The following is a 20,890-nucleotide window of genomic DNA, read 5'->3' as shown; positions in this document are numbered from 1 at the left end:
TGTGGAATACTGCGGACAGTTCTGGTCGCCACATTACCAAAAGGATGTGAATGCTTTGGAGAGGGTACAGAGGAGGTTCACCGGGATGTTGCCTGGTATGGAGGGTGCTAGCTATGAAGAGAGGTTGAGTAGATAAGGATTACTTTCATTAGAAAGACAGAGGATGAGGGGGGAACGTGATTGAGGTCTACAAAATCACAAGAGGTACAGACAGGATGGATAACAAGAAACTTTTTCCCAGAGTGGGGGACTCAATTATTAGGGGCCATGAGTTCAAGGTGAGAGGTGAAAAGTTTAAGGGAAATCTGCAGGGAAGGTTCTTTACGCAGAGTGTAGTGGGTGCCTGGAACACGTTGGCAGCAGAGGTGGTATAAGCGGGCACAATAGCCTCATTTAAGATGTATCTAGACAGAAACATGAATGTGCAGGGAGCAGAGGGATACAGATCCTTAGGAAATAGGTGACAGGTTTAGATAGAGGATCTGGATCGGCGCAGGCTTGCAGGGCCTGTTCCTGTGCTGTAAGGTTCTTTGTTCATTTTATTTTGTTCAATTTGGTATAGGTGCACCTAACGCTTTTTTGAGGGGGGGGGGGGGTGGGAAGAGTTCAAGGCTGCGGAACCAATGCCACTGAAAGAAAAATGATATATTTCCAAGTAAGGGCATTGACTGGCATGGAGGGGAATTTGCAGATAGTGGTGGTCCATATATTGGCTCCCTTTGTCCAATCAGATGGTAACTGTCATGGGCTTTGGAGGTGCTGTCTAAGGATCTTCGGTATCTAGCACACACACGACTTGTGCCTTGTTAATGGTGGTCAGGCTTTGGGGAGGCAGAAGGTGACTTGCTTCTTGCAGGATTTTCAGCATCTAACCTGCTATTATAGCCACTGTATTTATATGGTGAGTCCAGGTCAGTTTCTAGTCAGTGGTAATCCCCAAGATAATGATAGTGGAGGCTTCAGCATTTTATTGCTGTTGAACGTCAAGAGATATTAGCTAGATTTCTTCTTGTTGGAGATGGTCCTTACCTAGCATTTGTGTGGCACAACTATTACTTCTCTCTGGATACTATACAGGTGTTGCTCATTTGGACACAGGCTGCTTCAGTGTCTAAGGAGTCAACGGATAGTGCTGAACATTGCGCAATCATTAGCAAACATCTCCACTTCTGACTCTATGATGGAGGGAAGGTCATTGATGAGGCAGCTGTAGATGGTTGGGCCTAGGACACTACCGTCTGGAACTTCTGCAGAGAAGTCCTACAGCTGAAACAAAAATAGGAACTGCTGGAAAAGCTCAGCAGGCCTGACAGCATCTGTGGACAGAAATCAGAGATAATGTTTCAGGTCAGGTGACCCTTCCACAGAAGGAGAGTTGGGATGACTGACCAACAATCAAAAACCACCTTCTTTTGGGCTAGGTATGACTAACCAGCACGGTGTTTTCTCTACCAAGTCCCACTGACTCCAGTTTCAATCAGGCTCTTTGATGCCACATTTGGTCAAACGTTGCTTTGATGTCAAGGCTCACCTGACCTCAGGAGCTGAATCACTTTGACAGCATCCAAACCAAGTAACAGTGAGCAGGTCATTACTAAACACATGCTACACTGTTAACAATTGCACAAGATATGACAAAAAAACCTAACTTGCCTTTCTACTTGTATCTTAACTTTAAAGACAGAAAACACATTACTTTAATGCTTAACTTTGTAAGCAAATATGACATTATATTTCACAGCTGAGTGAAGCGCTGTCAGGTAAAGAGATTATTGAATTGAAGTGGCAGCTGTTAAATTTTGTTCCATTCTGTTCCCACAGTTTGAGATCCGGCTGCACTTCATTCTGTTCTGAGACTCGGCTATTTGTTTTTTTTTAAATCAAACAGCACTGAGTCTCAGCCAATTGCTCAGCTGCCTGCACCTCTGAGATGTTGTAACTCTGAAAGTTCAGACAGCTGTGAGGACTGAAAAATTGTGAAACTGTTGTTAAAACACGGGAAAATATTTCCCCTGACTGTGAGGGGGCATTGGCAAGTGATACTGTCCCAAAGAACAATGACCTGGCATTCAGTTAAAGGTGAGCTGGTGGAGAATTTACCAGAAGTATTAAAAGGCACTTTCAGAGATCAAACATAGTGCTTAGCATCACCTACTATTAAAATGACATTTGGAAACAGTAACATAAAAGTGTTATTAGTTTTAATCAAATCAATCTTGGCTCCTAGGCCCAAGACCCCCAAATCCCATTCTTGCCAGGATCACACTTTGGATCTTCTGCTGGGTAAGTTATAGGCACTGCACTGTCCTGATAGTACTGAAGTCTTGACAGTAACTTCTCAACAATGCTAGGGTATTGGTCTGAAAGGTCAACTCGCTCCTCTGGATCAGCTGCAATGTTAAAAAGCCAAACGTTTTTCTTTGGTGGCTCAGTGGACGGTGGCTCCATTTGTTTGGACAATGATGGTGGCGGGAACCAGTAACTGCAGCCTACAGTAAACAGAACATTTCTTGTTAGTACAATCTAATCCTTCATTTGAATCACAGGATCATATCACATCTCAATGATGTGGTACTAATTCAAAACACCAGTGGCATGCGTTATACAAACAAGGACAGCTGCTGAGGGAAAAATGCACTTTCCATATGCTAAGGACTGCACAGTTAATTTGTTATAACACATAGTCCACACAGAAACTCCACTGTAATCAACCACAGATGCATCACCCTGCTCAATAAATAACTATTTTGAAAATGATAATCCTTTAAGTGTCATGATGTAACAAGATGGATTGATGGATGCCAATGGGAAAGTCTGAACTAGCACTACACGTATGTGCACGGACATATGCATAGACAAAGTGACAGACGGGATTTTACAAGGGCATCCCCAAATACTTTACGATCAATGAAGTACAGTGAAGTTGTAACCACTTAATGACAGAATTCTCACATTCCAATAATCTAAACTGTAATAACTGCTCAGGGGTTTATTCAGCAGGTGGTTTACAGCTGGACAACTTCCTGAAAGTGTTGTGACTGCCAAATTAACGTTATGCTCCAGTTAGGGACTAATAACATTTTTAAAGTAGATGAAGTTTAAGATACCAGGTACTTAGCAAGAAATAAAACTACAAGATTCCACAGTTTGAACAAACTAAATTTAACTATATAAAGTTAGAAAAGTAGCACAAGCTATAAATTATACATTTTATACTCTAACATTCGAGGCTAAATGAGAAAAATATGAAAAGTTGTAGCCATAACATCGCCCAAGCTGCACATTAAATGATCAATGTCCTTGAATCAGAGCCCACCAGCTATCAGTGAATCTGTGGGACACCATCTTTGACTTTTGAGAAGATGTTGTCTTCTTTGAAAATGAAGGATTGGATTTTTTTTTTGCAAAGTTCCAGATTTGGAAACACCCTCAAAGCCTCTCCGACTTGGATTGCCTCAACAATCGCTTGTATTTTGGTGATTAAATTTAAATTGGTTAAACACGTTCAGCAAACTTTAAAAGGCTGTAAAATCCTATTCACTTGTCATCTTTTTCCAGGACCAAACACCACCAAGACTCCCGAGACTGGTTTCAAATCTCCAATTAGCTGCACAATTTCAGCTTTTATCACAACGGCGAGCTTCGATGATTGGGCCGAGTGGTGGGAAGCTAGCCAGGAGTACATTGGAATAATGAAGACGAGAGGAAACAAAGAAACGAATGAGGGTTTCAGCAGTAGATGAGCTGAGGCAGGGATGTAACCAGCTAATTTTATGGGAGTTGAAAATGACATTGCTTTGAAAAGAGAATGAAAGGAGAATGGAGCAAATATGTGGTTGGAAGCAATATTCCCTCAAAGCTGTGCAGCCACTTCTGTGTATGATGATGCTGTTCCCAACAATGACTTTTAGCTCTGGTGATTCTTTGTTGCACTCCCTCCGTGTCCAGAACATCTTTGCTCAGATAAGGAGTCAAAGCTGCACTCAATACTCCAGGGGTAGTCTCACCAACAGCAAGACATTCCTGCTCCTGTACTCAACTCTTGTCACTATGGAGGCCAACATTCATTTGCCTTTGCACGGTCAGCTATACCTCCATACGTTCTTTACCAAAAAGCCTACCAAACTGATTCCCGGGATGGCAGGGCTGACGCATGGAGAGAAACTCCATTGGTTACGGTTATATTTAATGGAGTTTAGAAGGAGGAGAGGGATTACATTGAAACCTATAAAATTCTGAAAGGACCAGACAGGATAAATGCAGGAAGGATCTTCCCAATATCCAGGAGTCCAGAACTAGCAGACATAACTTAAGCATACGGGGTAGGCCATTTATGACTGAAATGAGGAGGAATTTCTTTACCCAGAGTGGTGAGTCTGTGGAACTCTCTGCCGGTGCAGGTAAAAGGGATTAGTATAGTTCAGTTGGCATGGAAGTTGTACGTTGAAGGGTCTGTTTCTATACTCTATAACCTGAACATTGACCTCTAGGGAGATTCACCACAAACCTTCCTCCAGGCCAAAAAACATCCACTGATTGTTACTCTCTGGTCTTCTATCGATCAGCCAATTTTGTACCCATGTTGCCACTGTCCCTTTTGTAACATATCCAACAGTTTTCTCAAGATTGTAACGAGGCACTGTATCAAACGTATACCACATCAAAAGTGTTACCCTCATTGACTCTTTCCATTAATGCTTCAAAAAAATCTCCAGCAAGTTAATTAAATACGATTTCTCCTTTAGAAATCCATGCTGACTTTTCCTAACAAACCCACGTGATGACTGATCCTATCCTGAATAACTGTTTCCCAATGATTTTACACTACCAAAGTTAAACTAACTGGTCTGTTATTGCCTCTCAATCTTTTTTGAACATTTGCCATTTCTACCCTCACTTCCTATTGAAGGGCAGACAGACTTGAAGGGCCAAATGGTCTGCTCCTGCTTCCATTTTCTGTGGATTTTTATCCTCCTATGAGACATGGGAGTCACTAACAGGGCCAGCATTTATTGCCCATCCCTAGATTCCCTGGAGAAGGCAGTGGTGAGCTGTTTTCTTGAATTGCTGCAGTTCACATGCTGGGGTTGACTCATAATGCCCAAAGGGAGGGAATTCCAGGATTTTAACCCAGCAACAGTGAAGGAATGATGATATATTTCCAAGTCAGGATGATGAGTGGCTTGGAGAGGAATTTTCAGGTGGTGGTGTTCCATGCAGCTGCTGCCCTTGTCCTTTGAGATGGGTTTGGAAGTACTATCTAAGGAACTTTGGTGACTTTCTACAGTGCATCATTAGGGCGGCACAGTGGTTAGCACTGCTGTCTCACAGCGCCTGAGACCTGGGTTCAATTCCCGACTCAGGCGACTGACTGTGTGGAGTTTGCACGTTCTCCCCGTGTCTGCGTGGGTTTCCTCCGGGTGCTCCGGTTTCCTCCCACAGTCCAAAGATGTGCGTGTCAGGTGAATTGGCCATGCTAAATTGCCCGTAGTGTTAGGTAAGGGGTAAATGTAGGGTATGGGTGGGTTGCGCTTCGGCGGGTCAGTGTGGACTTGTTGGGCCGAAGGGCCTGTTTCCACATTGTAAGTAATCTAATCTAATCTTACAGATGGTACTCAAGGCTGCTACTGAGCATCGATGGTGGAGGGAGTGGATGCTTCTGGATTTGGTGCCAATAGATACTTAATCATGGAAGTCTCTTCCCAGTGGCAGAGGTGTCTAAGACTAGATGACATAAGTTTAAGGTAAGGAGATAGAAGAATTTTATTTCACCCTGGTGGTGGTAGATATATGGAACACCCTGCTTGAGAGGCTGGTGGAGGCAAATACTCTTGCAACATTAAAAAAAGCATCGGTGTAAGCACCTAAAATGCCAGGGCATAGCAGGCTATGGACTAAGTGCAGGTAAATGGAATTGGAGTAGTTTGGTGTTTGTTAGTCAGCATAGACATGGTGTGCCAAAAGGCTTTTATCGATACTGTGATGCTAATCAAGTGGATTGCTTTGCCTTGGATGATGTTAAACTTATCCAGGCAAATGGGAAGTGTATTATCACACTTCTGACTTGTGCCTTGTAGAGAATGGACAGGAGGTGGTTTGGGGAGTCAGGAGGTTAGTTACTTGCCGCAGTATACCAAGCCTGATCTGCTCATGAAGCCACTGTATATGCTTCACACAGTGGTGCAATGCATCACCAAGGCGGATTTGGTTGCAGCTTCCAAACCCACAACCACAACATTCCTAGAAGGAAAAGGCCAGGAAATGCATAAGAACATCACCTGCAAGCTCCCTTCCACGCGACACACCATCCTGAGTTCCTTCACTACAACTGGGTCAAAATCCTGGAACTTCCTTCCTAACATCACAATAGGACTCCATTCTTCAGACAGACTGCATGTGTTTATGGGGGCAGCTCACCATCTTCTCAGGGGCTATTAGGGCTGGGCAATAATTACTGGCTACGCCCACAAATGTATGAAAAACACAGTTCTAGCAAAATATTATACAGTGTGCAATTTCCTTAAAAATCCCTACCAGGATATCCTGTTAATAGTTTCCAGTTCCCAGATCGGATTGCAGAATGAATGGACACATTAAAGGTGGAATTTTGCCACTTAGTCAGTTCAATACTGGAGGCAGCATTTCCTTTGTGCAAAACAGGACCTATAGGAGGAAGAGAAGAATTGAAACAGAGTATGGAATAAACAGATCACATTGGACATAAACCATTTTAATTCTGGCTTTAAAGTAACCAAACAAAACACTGTCTGCAGCACTCAAATACACACAGATGGGATTTCCATTGGAAGGAACAAAAGTGGCATGAAATGCAATTTATGAATGCTACAGAGAAGAATAATTTGTACAGTTGCATTGAGTGATTCATTTGATAGTTGGCATGCATCCCATTTAGGGCATATCTCACAGCTAATTTAAAAAAGATTACATTCATATTTTTCTTTTATCTTTAAGGTTCCTATGCAATGGTTTACAGATAATTAACATAGACATTCACGTCATATGAATATAACAAGGTTGAAAAAAAAGGGGGGCAACATGGTGGCTCAGTGGCTAGCACTGCTGCCTCATAGTGCCAGGACCCGAGTTCAATTCCACTCTCGGGTGACAGTCTGTTTGGAGTTTGCACATTTGACCTGTCGCTGTGTGGGTTTCCTCTCAGTCCAAAGATGGCTAGGTGGATTGGCCATAGGAAATGCAAGGTTACAGTGATTGGGTAAGGAGATGGATCTGGGTAGAGGGTCTTTGGAGGATTGGTATGGACTCAATGGGCTGAATGGCCTGCTTCTACATTGTAGGGATTCTGTGAAAATGTTCTACTCTTGAACTTGCTCCTTCTATTTCCAGCAAAAAGATAACTAAAGATAGTACTTCGAAGATGATCCTGGCAATTAACTGTCAATTTCACAAAGGTTTTCACAAGATCATATACAAGTGCACTCTTACCTTTTCCTTTCTCTGTGCCTCCAATTCATTTTCTTGACTTCTCATTTGGCTACAAGCACTGGATATTTTTCAGTTCTCTCTCTCTCCCTGTCCTCACCTTGATCAGAAGTATTCCACTTCTGATGGTATTTCTATACATCCAATGGAGTTGGCAATTTAAAACTCCACACAATGTCTAATTTGCTCATCACTTATGATGATGAGTTCCCATCCTTAGTCAGATATCTATCCAGCTTTGTTTTTTTTAAGAGCAGTTGACAGTGTCAAATGCTGCTGATGGGGCCATTTCAACCTGGTCTACTTCTGCCCCTATCACCTGCCCAGATGACTCCAAAGCTCTTTTTTCTGGTTGCCTGACCCAAACAAGCTTATCCATAGCTTCTCTTCAAACACCACAGTCAGATTGACCCCTTACCTTGCCATAAGTAAATAATAATACAACAGCATTAAAATAACATAAACCTAACTAGTTTGGTACTGTCCCTTAGGAAATAAAATCTGTTGCTTCTACCTGGTTTGCCTTATCAGTGCCTAAGCTTCAGCCTACATCCGTGAGGTCAACTCCAAACCTCCCTTAAGTGATGAAAAACAAAGTCAGTTGTCAGAATACTGAGGGATGTTCTATAGATGTGTTCTTACTAGTGCCACCCACATCCCAGGAACAAATGAAAGCAAATACCCCAAAATGATGAGACCACAGTAACTACTAATTAAGAGAAACAGCGCAGTACTTAACACGAGGTAAAGCAATGCGGTTGGGATGTTAGATTTAATATTGAGCGCAGGGAAGCATTAACAACCTTGGGGGATAAAAAGTGGATGAATCAGACAATGGATTACGATTGAATTAAATGAATGTTGGAAAGCCAAAAATAACAATTCCTTGCATTAGAAGAGCAAGGACTGGCGCTACAAGGCGGCAAAAGGGAAAATTAGGCAGGAGACAGAAAACCAGTTGATCAGAATTGTGTTGTGATGGGAAGTATAAATAGCAATATTGCAGTCGCTCAAATAGGGTATTAAGAATTTGTGGATGAGGTAGTTTTAAATGTGCAAAGTTGTACTGTTTGAAAGACACAACCGTACAAAGCCCTGGAAAATGCTGACTTTGTCTACATTTTATTGTTTTTACATGTTTCAGACAGCCTGGGTTTCTCCTTCCCCAGTAAGGCTCCCTAAGGCGTTTTCAAACTGATCTGTTTAAGATATTAGCTGTTGAAAGCTGTGAGGTCAATACCTTGGGAAAAGGGAAGTTACATTATGGAACACATTATCCAGTGTGTGACTGCTGTAAGAGTCATCTTACAGTAAGTGTTTTGGCAGCTTGCAAAATAGGAGCACAATGATTTCAATCATACAGTACTTCACTAAGTGGGAATTTGCCTTATTAGAGTAACAAAGATTAATGGGAAGAAAAAGCATTTCTTTCTGGTGCACAATAGCAGGACAGATCATATTTTCTGAAAAATGCCAATATTTTTCTAAGCTTGCACCCACAAATTTTTAGGACTCCATAACGGTAAAATTCATCTGAGCTCTACAAATCTGTTTAAAATTAAGTTATTTGCTTCACAGAATACTGTACTGTGGTCTCCAGCCAAGGTTGGTCCCAGCTTTTTGCTTAGTGAATTGGATCTTGCCCTAGACAGCCATTTAGCAGCGGGAATTGGTCACAGCACCACTGAGTGATGCAGGGAATAGTGTCTGTCAGTGGTCCCCATTTCAGAACATGAATGTAAGAAATAGGAATGGGAGTAGGCCATTTAAGCCTCAAACTCGCCCTGCCATTCAACAAGATCATGGCTGCTCTGCCCCAGACATAAATCATCTGCCAGCTCTTCATGGCTCTCAACCCAGTATTTCCAAAAAAAATCTACAACTCCTCTTTAAATCTTTGTGATCTATCCTCCATAGCTTTCTCGGGTAGAGAATTCCATATATGGGAGAAGAAATTTCCCCGCCACTCAAATGTCCCCTTATTGTGTACCTATTTCCGCTCATCTGAGATTCCCTCACTAATGGGAACATCTTTTCAACATCCACTTTGTCAAGCCCCCTTAGAATTCTGGATATTTCAAAACGATCACCTCTCATTTTCCTTAATGCTAATGAATAAAGGCTTAATCTATATTATTTATACTAAACAAATAGAATGCTGGAGAAACTCAGCAGGCTTGGTAGCATCTGAGGAGACAGAAACGTCTTGAGTCTTGTATAACTCTTTCAGAAACGAAGTGTGTTGGAAAATAGGTCCTTTTTTACATGTATCATCGAGGTGGAGGAGGAGCAAAAAGGAAAATGGTGTAGAGACAAAGTGCAAAAGACAAAAGGTGTTATTACCAGCGAAGCGAAGAGGAGAGAAGTACAGAATGGGTGTAAATTAACGTGCAAGGACAGAATTGGTATTTTCTACTAAACAGAGAGTAAACAAGACACAGCTATGGATGGGGGTGGTGGTGAAGAGGGAGGACATAAAAAATAAAATCGAAAAACAGACATCATGTGGTCATTTTCTGAAGTTATTTAAGTCAATATGAGGCTATAAATTCAACCTTTACACTGCAATGTGTAAATATGGTAAATTAGATGCTCTGTGAGCTTTTGTTTGCTTCATTAATACATTGCAACAAGCCCAAGCCAGACATGTTAGCATGAAAGCAAGATGGTTTATTGAAATGGCAAGCAACTAGGAATCAGGGTCATTCCTGCAGACAGAGCAAAGGTGTTCCACAAAGCAGTCACCTAGTCTGCATTTGGTCTCATCAATGTAAAACGGATCATATTGATGAGATATGTTTCACCTGGAAGATGTGTTCGGGGCCTTTGACAGTGAGGAGGGAAGTGGTGAATGGACAAATGTAACACCATCTCCAAAAGGAATGAGATGGTATCATGGGGGAGTGAAGAATCTTTAGGAGTGATGGAGAAGTGGGCCAGAGTGTCATGGAGGGAACAGACCCGGTGAAATGCTGACAGTCAAGGGGAAGGGAACATGTGTTTGTTAATGGCACCCTTCTGAAGGTAGCAAAAATGATGGATGTTGATCCTTTGAGTGTGGAGACTAGTGGAGTGGAAAATAAGAACATGTGGAACCTTCTCATTGTTCGGGGTGGGGGCAAGGTCAAACTGCAGGAGATGGGTGATACATGGTGAAAGGCCCTGTCAATTACAGTGAGTGAGTGAGTGTGTATGTATATGTGGCGGGGGGGGGGGGGGGGGGGGGGGAAGCATGGTTGAGCAAAAAGAAGGTAATATTGGAGGCATCTCAGTAGCAAATGGAATTATCAGGTGCAATGGAAATGGAATCCTAGCAGGAAGTAAGCTGTGAGGAACTGCTATCGAGGTGACTGGAGTTGGAGTCAGTGGGCTTGTCATGGATATGGATGGACAGCCTAACCTCAGAAATGGAAACAGTAAAGACAAGACTTGTTGAGTTTTTCCAGTATTCTGTGTTTGTTTCACATTTATAGAGTCAGAGAGATGTACAGCATGGAAACAGACCCTTCGGTCCAACTTGTCCATGCCGACTAGATATCCCAACCCAATCTAGTCCCACCTGCCAGCACCCAGCCCATATCCCTCCAAACCCTTCCTATTCATATACCCATCCAGATGCCTTTTAAATGTTGCAATTGTACCAGCCTCCACCACTCATTCCGGCAGCTCATTCCATACACGCACCACCCTCTGCGTGAAAAAGTTGCCCCTTAGGTCTCTTTTATATCTTTCCCCTCTCACCCTAAACCTATGCCCTCTAGTTCTGGACTCCCCAACACAGGGAAAAGACTGTCTATTTATCCTATCCATGCCCCTCATGATTTTATAAACCTCTATAAGGTCACCTCCGACGCTCCAGGGAATACAGCCCTAGCCTATTCAACCTCTCCCTATAGCTTAAATTCTCCAACCCTGGCAATGTCCTTGTACATCTTTTTTAAACCCTTCAAGTTTCACAACATCTTTCTGATAGGAAGGAGACCAGAATTGCAGGCATTATTCCAACAGGGGCCTAACCAATGTACTGTACAGCCGCAACATGACCTCCCAACTCCTGTACTCAATAGTCTGACCAATAAAGTGTCTGTTAGCTGCTGTAGAGAGCTACATTATTTGATTTAATAACACTATCCTATCTACCTGTGGCTCTACTTTCATGGAGCTATGAACATGCACTCCAAGGTCTCTCCAGCAGTATTTTGCTTCAATTCCTGTATGTCTTATCGCTGCCCAATGACACAAGCTGTAAAATATTCATATGGATATCAGGTTAATATCAAATCATGTTTAACTGTGAAGCTCCATAGCTAAAAACCTTGAACAATAAGTGAACTTTTATTTTTATTTATTCATAGGATGTAGGCATCAATGGCTCAACCAGCATTTAGTGCCCAACCCTAAATTGCCCAAAAGACTGTTAAGAGTCACCCAAAGCTGTAGGTCTGGAGTCACATGTAGACCAGACCAGTTGAGGCTACAGACTTCCTTCCTTAAAAAGGACATTCATGAATGAGACAAGGTTTTCCGATAATCGACAATTGTTTCACGGTCATCTTCAAACTCTGAATTCCAGATCATTTTCAATGAATTCAAATTTTACAATCTGCCATGTTGAGATTTAAACCTGAGAACATTTTCTGTTGTCCGAATTAATAGTCTGGTAATAATATCACTAGGACATCGCCACCTGGGGATGGACTTCCCAATTTTAACTCTACCAGTCAGGTGGACAATGTTGTAGGAACAGGTTCAACAGTAAAAGCACGTGGCCTGGGGAAATTAACCCTTGGACTATGTCTCCACACAAGTGGCTCAGCTATTGGTTTGATCTATTGGCAAGTAGTTGACCTTCTTATTTGCAGTCACATAGCGTCTTAAGAAAAGTAAATAACCAAAGGTATTTTACAGCAACGTTATGAAATCAAATAATGTTGTAGCTCTCTACAGCAGCTAACAGACACTTTTGCTTCTCCCCTCCCCCACCTTTATTATATCCTTCAGAGTACAACCACAAATGAAGAAACAGTGACAGTATGAAGACATCATGAATTTAGCACTTGAAGTTACTGAGACTTAATTCATGTGGGAGACTATAGCACAAAGAAGCAAAGGTACAGTCCATACTTCCAACAATTAATGCATACCCCAAAACCCAGGCTCAGAAAGCTATGATTAACTCTGCAGCTAAACACTTCCACTGTAAGAACATAGTTCATGTTCCAAGACACAAAAAGGCAGTACTGAGGGCAGGGAACATTGATGAAGTGCTGCTGCAGGTTTTCCAAGGGAATGACAATCGGAACATGAGCAAACATAAACAAACTATTTCTGCCAGATGTACATCTCCACATGTTGCCTTCAGATCAAAGCATCTCGTCAGACCTGCCACAATCCTCTCAGAGAGACTAGATTGCCACCCTACCTTTGAAAATATACTAGCAGTGTACTGTTGTACAGCACAGTAGCATTTGTTCAGTTTAAAGTTTAATGATCTAAAACAGCCTGGCAGTAAACTCAAACTCAGTAGGAGCTACAAGCTACTCGCCAAAAGAAAAAGCAGTAGAACATGAAGGGGCGGAAGGAACAATCATTACCAATGTACTGTCACTTGGACATTCCACTGATAGGTCACACCATGACATTAGCAAGACTGGACAGTAAGTTGCTGTCTTTACCAGTCTTCTATTTGCTTACTACAAGGACAGAGAGTGGAGAAAAGTTAATTTGTTTAAAGTTATAGATTTAGTGTCATAATATTACTAAATGGGCATCTGCAAATAGCATTTGTAAACTACAAAATAATGCATTTTACAGAAGGTTACACAAAATAGAAATTTGTATTTTGAACTTGTGGCATTCAATACCATCTAACCTTCTTAAACTCTGAAGTTTCATTCTCTACTGTACATTTACAGATGTGACAGTGTGGAACTACATAGAAATCAGCAAGAAATCAACCATCAGTCAGTGAAAAAGCACCAGATTTTACATTTCAGTTACATTTTAACCATTAAACGGTCTAATCCATAAATCTCCTTTAAATGTAAAGACAAAACTTTGAAACTCTAGTTAATTGACTGGAAACAGTTTAGGATACCCCAAAGATGTGACCAGCTATGATATAAATTTCATGGTGTTTGCTCTTTCTTTCTACTCCCTTTTGGTTTGGACTTTTTCTTAAAATGTATCTCAGCTCTAATAACATCTGGAAAAATGTAATACGAATCACGTGCTGGAGTACTGCTATAGAAATATATGGAATCATTTCTGCAACCACAGTAATTTTGGATAAAACAAGGAAAACCTCAAAGTTGAAAAAAAAAATTGGTCTGGAAAATTTTCTGCACTCAAAATAACCCATCAGTTAGGAATCAAAATGGTTAGTATTCCAATTCTTAATCACTAGTACCTCAGAAATATAAACAGCAGGAAGTCATATAGCGCTTTTGTTAAGTTATTCAAGCATAAGAGGTACAGTTAGTGAGTTTGCAGATGACACCAAAATTGGAGGTGTAGTGGACAGCAAAGAAGGTTACCTCAGATTACAACAGGATCTTGACCAGATGGGCCAATGGGCTGAGAAGTGGCAGTTGGAGTTTAATTCAGATAAATGCAAGGTGCTGCATTTTGGGAAAGCAAATCTTAGCAGGACTTATACACTTAATGGTAAGGTCCTACGGAGTGTTGTTGAAAAAAAGAGACCTAGGAATGCAGGTTCATAGCTCCTTGAAAGTGGAATCGCAGGTAGATAGGATAGTGAAGAAGGTGTTTGGTATGCTTTCATTTATTGGTCAAACTATTGAGTACAGGAGCTGGGAGGTCATGTTATGCCTGTGCAGGACATTGGTTAGGCCACTGTTGGAATATTGCATGCAATTCTGGTCTCCTTCCTATCGGAAAGATGTTGTGAAACTTGAAAGGGTTCAGAAAAGATTTAAAAGGATGTTGCCAGGGTTGGAGGATTTGAGCTATAGGGAGAGGCTGAACAGGCTGGGGCTGTTTTCCTTGGAACATCGTAGGCCGAGGGGGTGACCTTATAGAGGTTTACAAAATTACGAGCAGCAGGGATAGGGTGAATAGGCAAAGTCTTTTCCCTGGGGTGAGGGAGTCCAGAACTAGAGGGCATAGGTTTAGGGTGAGAGGGGAAAGATATAAAAGAGACCTACGGGGCAATTTTTTCACAGAGGGTGGTATGTGTATGGAATGAGATGCTGGAGGAAGTGGAGAAGGCTGGTACAATTGCAACATTTAAGAGGCATTTGGATGGGTATATGAATAGGAAGGGTTTGGAGGGATATGGGCTAAGTGCTGGCAGGTGTGACTAGATTGGGTTGGGATATCTGGTCGGCATGGACGGGTTGGACCGAAGGGTCTGTTTCCATGCTGTACATCTCTATGACTCTAAGAAAGCAGCTGTTACTCTTACTCAACAGGATCAATAACAAGGGAGCACACGTTTAAGGTGTAAGACAGAGGGTCTAGAGGGGTTTTGAGGAAAAGATTTTTCACCCAGAGGACTTTAGTAAGGCATCTGACAAGGTCCCACATGGCAGAATGGGTCGATAAGAAAATAAAAGCCATGGGATACAGGAAAACGTGTTGAATGGATCCAAAGTTGGCTTAGTAACAGTAAACAAATGGCAATAGCTGACTGCTGCCCTTGAGAACGGAAAACTCTTTCAAATGGTGATCCACAGGGCTCAGTGTTAGGACCCCTCCTGTTTATTTTATACATTAATAATTTGGATTTGAATGTAGGGGGTATAATTGGGAAATTTGCAGACAAAAATTGTCTGTGTAGTGGATAGTGTAGATGATAGCTGTAAGCTCCAAAATGACATAGATGGGTTGGAGGAGCTGGCAGGAAAGTGACAGATGAAGTTCAAGTCTGATAAGTATGAGGTAATGCAACTAGGGAGGTCAAACTGTAAAACAGAATACACAAATAAAAGGAATATACAGATGGGTAGATGAAGTGAGAGGTCTTGGTGTGCTAGCCCCTAAAAGGGAGCTGTACGGGTAGATAAAGTTGTCATGAAGGCATATGGAATGGTGTCCTTTATTTGCAAAGGTGTTGAATACAAAAGTTGAATGCAATGATGAAACTGTATAAGACATTGGGCCACAACTGGAATATTGTGTAGTGTTCTGGTCACCACATTATAGAAAGACATAATTACTCTGGAGAGAGCATAGAGAAGATTTACTTGAATGTTAGTAGGACGGGAGAGTTGTTTTTTTTAAGATTAGATTAGATTAGATTACTTACAGTGTGGAAACAGGCCCTTCGGCCCAACAAGTCCACTCCGACCCGCCGAAGCGCAACCCACCCATACCCCTACATTTACCCCTTACCTAAGACTACGGGCAATTTAGCATGGCCAATTCACCTGACCCGCACATCTTTGGACTGTGGGAGGAAGCCGGAGCACCCGGAAGAAACCCACGCAGACACGGGGAGGACGTGCAAACTCCACACAGTCAGTCGCCTGAGTCGGGAATTGAACCCGGGTCTCAGGCGCTGTGAGACAGCAGTGCTAACCACTGTGCCACCATGCAGTTGTGGCTATGAAGAAAGATTGGGGCTGTTTTCTTGGAACACAGAAGGTTGAGGGATGACATAATTGTTGAAGGGGGTAGGAACAGAATAGACAAGAGAACCAGCTTCCCTTGGCAGAGAGCTCAAAAACCCTAAAAACTCTTGAAAATGCCTGGATCTGCATAAGCTGGAGGACTACAACCATATTCAGGAGATCTGATTAGAAAGGGCATCTGGGTGTCTTTTGGACTGGCATGGACAAGATGGGCTGAATGGCCCCCTTCTGAGCTGTATCATTTCTATGGTTCTGTGATTGTGGGGGTTTGTAATGCACTGCCTGGGAGGGTCATTGAGGCGAGTAACCTTAACCTTTAAAAGTAAAAAGTACTTGCTGTGTCATAACATTGAAGACAATGGGCTTAGTGTGGGAAAGTGGGGCAATGTAGATTTGGTGCAATCTTGACAGTACAGACTTGATGGACAAAAGGGTCTTTTCCATACAATACGATTCTATGATTCTAAGTCTTAGGACAGTTTCATATATTTTGATTTTTCTCCAGTTGCACACGAATGGCAATTCCTAATAGATTTGATTTGGACAACTATTTCCTACTTTTGTTTTCTTTATTCTTTCATGGAATGTGGGCTCTGTTGGAAAATCAGCATTTATTGCCTATCCCTAATTGTTGAACTGAGTGGCTTGTTGGGTCATTTCAAAGGGCAATTAAGAGTCAACATTGCCATGAGTCCAGAGTCATGCCTAGAGCAGTCCAGGTAAGGATGACAGATTACCACACCTAAAAAAGGCATTAGTGAACCAAAACAAAAACAGGAACTGCTGGAGAAACTCAGCAGGTCTCAGAGTACCTGGAGAGAAAGCAGAGTTAATGTTTCATGTCCATTGACCCTTGTTCAGAACAGTGAACCAAATGAGGGTTTTTATAACAATCGATGGTAGTTTTTGATCAACATTACCAGGATAACTTTATACTCCTGATTTATATTCTATATTGAAACCCAGGTCAGAGATACAAATTTGTCAACATTCAAATTGTCATTTTGAAAGATGATTTAGTCCCTTACTCCTAGGTTAACATTGAGAAACGTAGCCTCAATTTCCATCTTCATTCTTTTTAACCAATCCTTCCTGATGAGATATTATTGTGTACATGTGCTTGTAACAGATTCGCTCCAATTTACAGTTTTGGAGACTTTGCTATCAAGTTCAAATCTATGTCGAATACTGAAGGGTGGTCCAGCTCAGAAGCACTTTGACCAACACTGTCGTTTATATTGGGCCTTGACTACTTATGAGAACTGCACTCATCTAGTTCATATACATTCCATGCTTTAACATTTCCTAACCAAAAATGAGAGTTATGCCGAAATGCATTGGGGTCCATTATAAAAAGAGCTACCAAAGCACAAGTATTCTCTATCCCAACTCGGGCAAATTAGATTTCTCTCCTGCAACAGATTTGGCATTAAATTTAAAGTTTGCAAGATTTATAACTTTTTTCAATTATTTTAAGTTACATTTATTGATTTTAAACACTATGTACAACATTTAAAAATGAACATCAGCAGTGCTGGAAATTGTAAATGTATAATTTAGGATGATTGAGGGGGATTTATGTTTCCTGAAGCCATTGGTGCTATATCTGCACAGCAAGCTCTGTGTCAACATCTGCTGCTCTTTTTCTTTATTCTTTTGGGGATGGATGGGGAATGGGCTGTCGGTAGCAAGACTCTTATTTGAAGGCAATCCTGAATTGCTCTTGATCTGAATGGCATTGCAGAGGACAGTGAAGACTGAATTACATCATTGTAGCCCGAAGAGTCATATGAAGCAGCTGCCGTTGTGGGATGATAAGTCTTATAATTTTGTAGACAATATTCATCTGCTCTTAGTCAAATATTTGTAAATCGTGTTTGATAAAGAACAAGTAACACTGAATCAAGACTGACACCTCAACATACCCTGTTTTTAATGTTTTAACTATCAAGAAAAGTTTCCCACCCAGATTTTTGTAATTAGACAGATATACAGGACAGGGAATGTGTGTGATTCCACTGTAACCAGTCAGCGAGTGAGTTGGCAGCAGGGTAGAATGCTCAGTAAACAGTCTATCTTACAGAAAACAAAATCGATTTACTCAGCAAATAAAGTATATTTAACAAATCTACAGTGTCAATATAAAGAGAGACTCCTCAAACAATAGTGAGCAGAATTCATGAGCAAAGTGATTACGTCCCTCAAAAAAGAAATAACATGATTTCAGAGAAGTACAAATATAAAAGTACGATACAAATTATGTGCATACATTAAATCACTCCCAGGCACATACAGCCCCATTTCACAGGGTAAAGCTCAAATCATCCACATTCTGTTGGGATAATAATGTCAGCAAATAACTGAAATTGCCCAACTACAAATAACTTCCATATTATACAGGCACACACACACACACTGCAGGGAAGTTGGAAAATCCACCCTTTTGTATGCAAAGTTAAAAATTACACAACACCAGGTATAGTCCAACAGGTTTATTTGGAAGCACTGGCTTTCAGAGTGTTGCTCCTTCATCAGCTCAGACAATGCATTAAAGGTGTGGGGTTAGAGTCTGTTATATCTCTTGGTCTCTCTCATGTGCTCTCCCTCTCTCACACACATACATGCACACTCACCTAAGTCTATGGGGTGAATTTTATTTGCAGAGTTATATTTGAGATATATTCTATTTTGCTCAAAAAGTACACAGTCTGCAGGCAGTCAATCCATGTAATATTTTATAAATTCCACTTTGGAAATAGAACCAGTCTGACTCAAAATTGGGACACAGACAGACTCTAACCTCACATCTTTAATGCATTGCACCTTTTTTAATACAAAATCTTAAGTTATCTTGAGAAGGCGACTTGAAAGAGTTCTGGGATTTACATATCAATGAATTGAAACCTGCAACCCATTCTGAAAGAAGAAAGATTTTTTTTTAAAACAGCAATCTAGGTTTGTTCAACATATCATTTCAGTTGCATGACACTGAAATCTTCTGCTATAAATTTTATGTCTTATGGCACTGCTCCACAGCTACCTGATGAAGGTTAAAAATCACAGAACACCAGGTTATAGTTGAACAGGTTTATTTGGAAGCACTTCATCAGGTAGCTGCCTGATCACAATTACTTGATGAAGGAGTAGCACTCTGAAAGCTAGTGCTTCCAGATAAACCAGTTGGACTATAACCTGGTGTTGTGTGATTTTTAAACTTTGCCTACCCCAGTCGAACACTGGCTCCTCCACATCATGGCTTTTGTATACAGGAAGCAGGGGTCTACTGAAAAATTGAAACCAATTCGAATAACACTGAGCACAGAATAGGAGTCAATGAATTACATCTAGTTGCTCTTATTGATATGATCCTCACAATTCAAAAGAAAAGGCAATTCAGCACATCAGTGTGACCTTCATATACATCTTATTGGACAGATTGAATTTCTCAGTTTATTTCCTTGTGGGAATGCTGTCTAACTATACTTTATCTTTTGATATTAAGAGGAAAGAGGTGAATTAGGACAAGTGCAAAACCAAGAAGTTAACAAGTATATACAAGGGCAGAACAAATGAAGATGACTATTTATATGATTATTGGTGGATCTTTGCTGATTTTAGGTTGGCTCTGAGAAAATACAAAAAGCAATCACTTGGGAAACAAAAACAGCAGTTTCCAGAAAATCTCAGGAGGTTTGACAGCATCTGTGACAAGAAATCAGAGTTAACATTTTGGGTCTGGTGACTCGTCCTCAAAACATGGAGGGTCACTGGACCCGAAACGTTAACTTTGATTTCTCATTACAGATGCTGCCAGACCTCCTGAGCTTTTCCAGCAACTACTGTTTTCGTTTCTGATTTACAGCATCCGCAGTTCTTTTGCTTTTCTAATCAATTGGACGAGTTAGCCAACTTGAATGAGGTGAGAATTTGTCTGTCCCAGATAAAGTACAACAGTGACCTTCCCTCCATCATAAGGTCAGAAATAGGGTGGCTCATTGATGATTGTATGATGTTCAGCACCATTAATGACTCTTCAGATACTGAAGCAGTCGATGACTAAATACAGCAGGATCTGGACATTATCCAGGCGTGTGTGGAAAAATGATAATTTTGAAAATCAAATTCAGGTTTGATTTATACAATAAATGGCAGAATCCTTCAGAGCACTAACAGAAGGACCTGGGTGTACAGATCCACAGACCCCTGAAAGTGCAACACAGGTGGAAAAGGTGGTCAACAAGGCTATAGCACGCTTGTCTTCATTGGCTGGGGCATCAAATGTAAAGCTTGGCAAGTTACAGCTTTACAAAACTTTAGTTAGGCCACATTTGGAATATTCCATGCAATTCTAGTCGCCACACTACCAGAAGGACGTGGTTGCTTTGGAGAGGGTATAAAGAAGATTTACTAGCACATTGCCTTATCTGGAAGGTTTTAGTTGTGAGGATGGGTTGGGTAAACTCAGGTTGTTTTCACTGGAAAGATGGAGGCTGAGGGGGCAACCTGACAGAGGTCTACAAAATTATGAGAGGCATAGATAGGGTGGATAGTCAGAGGCTATTTCCCAGGGTTGAAAGGCCAACTTCAAGAGGGCACGAGTTCAAGGTGAGAGGGGGAAAGTTTAGGGGAGAAGTGCAGGGGAAATCTTTCATCCAAAGGGTGGTGGGTGCCTGGAAAGCACTGTCAGTGGAGGTAGTGGAAGTAGACATGTTGGCAACATTTAAGGTGTACCTTGATAGACACATTAGTGGGAGACAAACAGGGATACAAACTGTGTATGCACAATAAGTACCGGTCTAAATAAGGTTAGGAATCGGTGCAGGCTTGGTAGACTG

At 41.4% G+C, this 20,890-nt stretch overlaps 1 protein-coding gene across 1 annotated transcript in view; it reads right to left on the bottom strand.

Moving 5' to 3' along the window:
• Positions 1-2,184: 2,184 nt before the first annotated feature.
• Positions 2,185-20,890, bottom strand: part of arsb (arylsulfatase B) — an 82,187-nt gene continuing 63,481 nt past the window's right edge. Inside the window, exons 7-8 of the mRNA XM_060843567.1 lie at positions 6,535-6,663; positions 2,185-2,489 (exon numbers count right to left, since the gene is read on the bottom strand). Of these exons, the coding sequence (XP_060699550.1) occupies positions 2,224-2,489; positions 6,535-6,663 (395 nt within the window). The 3' untranslated portion in view covers positions 2,185-2,223. The remainder of the gene's footprint in view (positions 2,490-6,534; positions 6,664-20,890) is intronic.

The sequence above is a fragment of the Hemiscyllium ocellatum genome, chromosome 2 (genome assembly GCF_020745735.1).
Source record: "Hemiscyllium ocellatum isolate sHemOce1 chromosome 2, sHemOce1.pat.X.cur, whole genome shotgun sequence".
Taxonomy (NCBI): domain Eukaryota; kingdom Metazoa; phylum Chordata; class Chondrichthyes; order Orectolobiformes; family Hemiscylliidae; genus Hemiscyllium; species Hemiscyllium ocellatum.
The sequence above is the reverse complement of the archived record's forward strand: the minus strand, read 5'-3'. Positions and strand labels throughout refer to the sequence as shown.